At 40.9% G+C, this 7,500-nt stretch overlaps 1 protein-coding gene across 1 annotated transcript in view; it reads right to left on the bottom strand.

Moving 5' to 3' along the window:
* LOC307271024 (uncharacterized protein) overlaps window positions 1-5,748 on the bottom strand; it is a gene marked incomplete at its 5' end in the record, with an annotated part of 9,383 nt that extends 3,635 nt beyond the window's left edge. The window contains 7 exons of the mRNA XM_080054909.1: window positions 507-617; window positions 1,449-1,509; window positions 1,852-1,969; window positions 2,128-2,823; window positions 3,347-3,456; window positions 4,005-4,068; window positions 5,512-5,748. Coding sequence (XP_079911035.1) covers window positions 507-617; window positions 1,449-1,509; window positions 1,852-1,969; window positions 2,128-2,823; window positions 3,347-3,456; window positions 4,005-4,068; window positions 5,512-5,748 — 1,397 coding nt within the window. The remainder of the gene's footprint in view (window positions 1-506; window positions 618-1,448; window positions 1,510-1,851; window positions 1,970-2,127; window positions 2,824-3,346; window positions 3,457-4,004; window positions 4,069-5,511) is intronic.
* Window positions 5,749-7,500: the final 1,752 nt, after the last annotated feature.

Consider the following 7,500-nt stretch of genomic DNA (forward strand, 5'->3'; position numbering starts at 1 on the left):
GCGGAACCTGCGATTCACGCGGCCAACCGCCGCGGAGTGTAAATCACAGACAATCATTTGATGGTGTGTTGGAGAGACTTAATGCTAGTGAGCTTTATAAAAAAGGTACTTTAATAGCTGTAAGGGTTTAATGATCTTAGTAAAGCATTCCTTAGTAAAAGTTGGTCTTATCAGCTTTGTGAATAGGTTTTAAGAAATGACTCCTCACTAAGAACTTTTAGTGCTCCTTAGGAGTACTCTTAGCGCTAAGATAAAATGTTTCCTGGTTTTCTTATTTTCCTATAAATCATCTCTTGTTTTTGCTCTATTGTCATTTCAGTTCTTCTTCACGTTTTTCTTCCTTTCTATGCAAAATAAATAAAGTGACGTGTGGCAAAGTCTGACCATTCTGATCCCTCACAGAGGACCTGAGCTCAGTCAGGGTTCAGCAGGGCTCGAGGCTTTAGGGAGGACAATGAGATTGGGCCAATGAGGAGTGAAGGATTGTGGGTAATGTAGTATTGTACCTGTGACACAGAGAGCAGCTGAAACTCTTCTTCTCTTTTTCCTCCTTCATTTTCATTTTCTCTCTTTGCTCCGTTACGTTGTGCAGGGCAACGGTCGCTATGGGAACCAACCTGAAAACAAACTGATATTTATGGACTGATGACAACCAAGGTGTGTGTTTATTGTTTATTGTTTGTTTATTGTTTGTTGGATCCCCCACTATTCTTCCTGGGGTCCCTAAAAAGCAAAACAATTCCTATACAGTTTTCCCAAAATAGGAATCACATACACAAAAAAATCTGAAACAAGCAATTAAATTTTTCTCATAAAAAAGAAGAAACTCAAATCATAGCCTACATCATACCGTGTGCATACACACACCCGCTTACCCACATTAGATGCCTAAAGGTTCATATTGTAAGCATACAGAATACATTTGCATGCACCATACATACACACTACAAGTATACATTCAGAGATCATTTCATTAAGAGCTGTCCCTATATATAAGTTTAAACTAAGAATTCAAAATAAGGCACTCTGCAGCTTTACAAACACTGGTTGACTGAATTTAACCTGATTTCTTTGCTCAAAACAGCTTTTTTCAATTCCCTTCTAAATCCTATTTTTTTACTCTTAAGAATGAGGCAGTACGGAAGTCCGTTCCAATATGCAATAGCTCTGTACAATACAGTTTTTTTCAGTGCATTTGTTCGAGGTCTTGGTTGTTTGAAACGACAACTTAAGGCCTGCCTGGTTTCATAATAATGTGTGATCTTGACAGGTACTAGTATAGAAATATGTGTGTGTGTGTGTGTGTGTGTGTGTGTGTGTGTGTGTGTGTGTGTGTGTGTGTGTGTGTGTGTGTGTGTGTGTGTGTGTGTGTGTGTGTGTGTGTGTGTGTGTGTGTGTGTGTGTGTGTGTGTGTGTGTGTGTGTGTGTGTGTGTGTGTGTGTGTGTACCTGTCTGTGCGGTCGTCCTCTTTCCCTCCCGACTGTCCCACCAGACGGCTCCTCCTTTTGTCTGGAAGAAACATCGTGAGTTATGAATTATAAAGTGTGATGAAATATAATTTAATTTTCATTTTATCTGAATATGTATGCATTGTGTGGTGTAGTGTGGTGGTGATTGAATATGTATGCATTGTGTGGTGTAGTGTGGTGGTGATTGAATATGTATGCATTGTGTGGTGTAGTGTGGTGGTGATTGAATATGTATGCATTGTACTGCAATATAATGTCATCAAATAATTGTATATTTGGATATAAAAGTTAGTAATATTGTAGTAGTAGTAGTAGTATTGCTCATTTAGGAGGATATTACATCACTAAGTGTCATAGCGCCTCCATTACTTGTGTGTGTTACCTGGTTTGCAGAGAGAACAGCTGAGCGCTCTCTCTCTCTTTTCTCTCTCTCTCTTTTCCTTTCTCCTTTTCTTCTGTTTCTTTCCACAGTGTCGCGACCAACCAGGCTTCAGCTCCTGCTACACACACACACACACACACACACACATCAATCAATCAATCAATCAATCAATCAATGACAGTATGGATTATAACCAAATTGTCTATGGGGAAGATGAATGGGACTTTTTACTTCCGGAGCTGCCCTGCTGAGCTCCATGGTGTGCATGGTACTCACGTGGCCTGCTGACAGGGCTGCTTCTGGGCTTGGGGGTGTGTCCGCCGTGGGCCTGGCCTCGCTGGTTGTAGCATCGTTAGCTTTGGCTTTAGCGGTGTGCCTGGTGGCTGAGATGCGACACAGACCCAGAGTCATGAGGTGAGCGGACTGGGCCGTCTCATCCTGGGAGCAGGGGGGGTCGGGGGGGTCGGTAGGGTCCCTAATGTCTGTGTGTGAGGGTGTGTGTGAGGGTAAGTGTGTGTGTGTGTGTGAGGGTGTGTGTGACTGTGTGTGTGAGTGTGAGTGTGAGGGTGAGGGTGAGTGTGTGTCTGTGTGTGAGTGTCTATGAGCGGAGGGGGGGTCAATATGGTCAATATGGTCCCTACTGGCTGCATTCACATCTATGTGTGTGCGTGAGGGTGAGTGTGTCTGTGAGTGTGTGTGTGTGTGTAAGGGCGAGTGTGTGTGTTTATGAGGGGAGGGGGGGTCTAACAAGTCGAGGGACAGCTCTGTAGCTCCACTGTCTACATTTAAATCAATGTGTGTGTGTGAGGGCAAGTGTGTGTGTAAGGGTGAATGTGTGTGTGGGTCTGTGTGTGTGTGTGGGTCTGTGTGTGTGTGTCTCTGGGAGGAGGGGGGGTGGAGGGGGTCCAGAATGGGGCAGGTTAGATCCTCTGAGTCTTTTAGAGGGAAGTCCTCTTCGAACAGAGTGCTCACCTGGGAGAGAAATAAATACATGGCAATACTTTCTTTATGATTTTTGGAGAAAAGTGAACAGACAAAAGACAAAACAAAATAAACAACTAACAGGGCGTACACTACTTAACAGGTTGTAAACAACAACATGTAAAGCCACAACAACCTTTAAAGGTGCAGTCAGTGATTCTGGAGAACGCTTGTTCTCAACAAAAAAAATTGGTCAGAATCAGTGAATATCTTCTTATGATCCACTACCTGTCTGTACTGTGTGTAATCTGCAAATATATTATTAACACTGGAAATGTTTTTGCGTGCGTGTCTGTCTGTCTGTGTGTCTCCCTGTCTGTCTGTCTGTCTGTCTGTCTGTCTGTCTGTCTGTCTGTCTGTCTGTCTGTGTGTCTGTGTGTCTGTCTGTCTGTCTGTCTGTCTGTCTGTCTGTCTGTCTGTGTGTCTGTCTGTCTGTCTGTCTGTCTGTCTGTCTGTCTGTCTGTCTGTCTGTCTGTCTGTCTGTCTGTCTGTCTGTCTGTCTGTCTGTCTGTACCTCACAGGTGTGTGCGACCTCGGTGCTGATGTCACATGTGGGTGGGCTCATCAGCATGTTGTAAAGCAGGAAGTCATCTTCATCATCGTCTTCATCACTCGGCTTCGTGTCTGTGAGGAACAAAGGCTTCATTTAACGGAGTGTGTGTGTGTGTGTGTGTGTGTGTGTGTGTGGGTGAGTGTGTGTCTGTGTGAGTGAGTGAGTGAGTGTGTGTGATGTGTGTGTGTGTCTGCGTGTGTGTGAGTGAGTGAGTGAGTGAGTGTGTGTGTGTGTGTGTGTGTGTGTGTGTTTATTGGGAGGGAAAAGTACTGCGGCTAACTTCTGTGGGTGGTTGTACAGGTAGAGTTTGGCAGAGAAATTGAGAATAAAATCAGAAATTAAAGTAACTGGGTAGTGCGTCTCCCGCTCCCCCCCTGATTTGCTCGTGTGTGTGTGTGTGTGTGTGTGTGTGTGTGTGTGTGTGTGTGTGTGTGTGTGTGTGTGTGTGTGAGTGTGAGTGTGTGTTCCCTCATTAAAGGTGCACTGTGCATTTAAAAGTTGCTGTTTCACTGTTGTTGTTTACAGCAGTAGGGCCCACAGTTTGGAACTTGAGAGGGGAGATGAAAAAAGATGAATTTCAATGTAACCGTTGACTACTAACTAATGTAACTTAACTTACCGATCGGTGAAGGTGTGTTCAGATCCAGTTGATATGGCGACGCCCCCTGATCTAACTCCTCCCCCTGTGACAAAGTCAAAGTCAAATGTATTTCTATAGAACGTTTAAAAACACCATCAGAAGTGCTGCACAAGATTTATTTATTATTTATTTATTATTCTTTCGGACAAATTCCAAACAATACACAATTATCTCTTTCACATCATACATCTTACTTTGTGTTGTCCGAAGGGTGATGGAAGAAGCCTAAGGCTTATCTAGTCCCGCCCCCATTTTCATCAGATTCAGATTCAGATACACAGATACACATTTACTGATTACAGAAAAAAAAAAAGTAAAAGTAAAAGTAACAAAAGAAGAAAGAAAACACACAAGATACAATACAAAACAACATATACTACTAACTAACCCACTAACTCCAACAGCATTTTGGATTATTAGTCTTTATTCTTGACATTTCTCAACATAATGAAATTGTGTGAATTGTTGTGAAAATCTGATTTTTTTTTCTCCCCTGTCTGTGGCCCTAAAACTCTTCTGTATTTTAGTATGTAGTGTAGTAAAAAGACTAAAACTCTTCTGTGCTTTGGTATGTAGTGTAGGAAAAAGACTAAAACTCTTCTGTACTTTAGTATGTAGTGTAGTAAAAAGACTAAAACGCTTCTGTACTTTAGTATGTAGTGTAGTAAAAAGACTAAAACTCTTCTGTGCTTTAGTATCTAGTGTAGTAAAAAGACTAAAACTCTTCTGTACTTTAGTATGTAGTGTAGTAAAAAGACTAAAACTCTTCTGTACTTTAGTATGTAGTGTAGCAAAAAGACTAAAACTCTTCTGTACTTTAGTATGTAGTGTAGTAAAAAGACTAAAACTCTTCTGTACATTAGTATGTAGTGTAGTAAAAAGACTAAAACTCTTCTGTACTTTAGTATGTAGTGCAGTAAAAAGACTAAAACTCTTCTGTACTTTAGTATGTAGTGTAGTAAAAAGACTAAAACTCTTCTGTGCTTTAGTATCTAGTGTAGTAAAAAGACTAAAACTCTTCTGTGCTTTAGTATGTAGTGTAGTAAAAAGAATAAAACTCTTCTGTGCTTTAGTATGTAGTGTAGTAAAAAGACTAAAACTCTTCTGTACTTTAGTATGTAGCGTAGTAAAAAGACTAAAACTCTTCTGTACTTTAGTATGTAGTGTAGTAAAAAGACTAAAACTCTTCTGTACTTTAGTATGTGGTGTAGTAAAAAGACTAAAACTCTTCTGTACTTTAGTATGTGGTGTAGTAAAAAGACTAAAACTCTTCTGTACTTTAGTATGTAGTGTAGTAAAAAGAAAGAGTATGTGATTTGGAACGCACCTTACCTCTAGGCCATCCTACCACCCGAAATGGGGCAGAGAGGGGAGTGACATGCAGAGAACGACCGCGGGCTGGAATCAAACCCGGGTCTGCTGCTGGCCAACTGAGCTAAGGGTGCCCCACATCTGTTTTCTTTGGAACGCAGGGTCAGTCATTTACCTGTGTGTCATCATAGGCCCCGCCCCTGTCCAGGTGTTTCCGCTGCAGGTGTTCGGTAATGGCCGCCCTCAGACCCGACGTGAACTGACAGATTTTGCAGCGAAATATCTCGACCAGGAAGCAGTCGATAAGCCCCTCCCCCTCCGCGCAGTGCAGCGATGATGTCATGACTCCGCCCACTAGCTGCAGCGTCACAGGGCTGACGTCACGGTAACGATGACTCACCAAGACTGACATCACAACGACATCATAGGAAGAACAGCTGAGAAGAAGAAATACAAAATCAAGGCACTTTACAGATCAAACTTTTTTATATATATATATATATATATAAATATATATATATATATATATATATATATATATATATATATATATATATATATATATATATTTTTTTTTTTTTTTTGGCATTTTTATGCTTTATTTATGGGGCAGAGAGGGGAGTGACATGCAGAGAACGACCGCGGGCTGGAATCAAACCCGGGTCTGCTGCTGGCCGAGGCCCATGGGGGGGGCCGCCCTACCAACTGAGCTAAGGGCGCCCCCTTACATATCAAACTTAGCTCTGATTCATAATACTTTTTTCATTTTAATCTTATAAATACCGTTTTGTTCTGCCTTTTGCACTATTTAGAATTTAGAGCATATTGCAGAAATTGACAATAGAGCGATTTGGACTTTTACTTTTTTTTTTAACAATGTTGAAAGAATTGGCAAAACAAATAAAAACACTTCAAAAGCCACATTAGGTATTCGGCCAATCATTTAAATGTGTGTGCATCCCATTCCCTACATTATGATTATGATTATTTTGCCATAATGGAGCAGCCATAGTGCAATATGACGATATAATGGAGCAGCCATAGTGCAATATGACGATATAATGGAGCAGCCATAGTGCAATATGACGATATAATGGAGCAGCCATAGTGCAATATGACGATATAATGGAGCAGCCATAGTGCAATATGACGATATAATGGAGCAGCCATAGTGCAATATGACGATATGCAGTAGATGGAAATATTGTGAATCATATCTATGTTTCAGCTGTTTCCATCAAACCAAATAACTACACTGAGATACTTATGGAGAGCCGTCTAAATTCATTTAATTAATTTACACTAATAAATATCAGAGAATGAAAATAAAAAGATAATAATTTAATATTAAATAACCTGTTTAGAAACATTTGCTCCATAATAGCGACACACACACACACACACACACACACACACACACACACACACACACACACACACACACACACACACACACACACACACACACACACACACACACACACACACACACACACACACACTAATAACTAACATTTTATACCAGACTTAAAACGTTTTTCCCCCCACAAAAACTAAACAAAACAAAGTTAGCAGCTAGCGTTAGCCTGCTACCAGCTGCAGCAGAACGCGCGTCATCACTACTAACAGCGCGTCAGACGTGTGAACAGGCACGCGACCAGTCAAACACCTTTACAGGTGAAAACAGCGGAAGTTTGGGGTTTAAAAACAGGTTTAAAACTCACCTGAAGCTAAAGGTGGTAAAGATGCTAACGCTGCTCTGTTTACTTCCGTGTCTCTTCTTCTACGCTCGCTACGTCACGCCCGGTGGATTCTACCGCCATCTGCAGGACAAAGCGCGGGAAAACAGACAGGGAAGAGCAACAGTAATAGTTGATAGTTAATTTTGAATAGCCTTCTAGTCCAGGCAAAATAGCATTTTATATATATAGAATAAATTGTAAAATAATTTTTTTCAGCTCAGATAATGTCTATGAGGTGTCCAGAACAACATACTAAAAGTCCTAAGAAATCCTAGTTGAGGAAATATGTTTAATTCTCATCAATCCGAGATGTGTGCCAATAAGGCGAGACACCAATACATCCAAATAGGGCTATTTTCATTGTGTAAAGTTTCATTTTGATAGGAAAAAATAGCCTCATAGAAATTATCTGAGCTGAAAAA

Source organism: Ammodytes marinus (assembly GCF_949987685.1).
Source record: "Ammodytes marinus genome assembly, contig: scaffold_47, whole genome shotgun sequence".
In the NCBI taxonomy this organism is placed as follows: domain Eukaryota; kingdom Metazoa; phylum Chordata; class Actinopteri; order Uranoscopiformes; family Ammodytidae; genus Ammodytes; species Ammodytes marinus.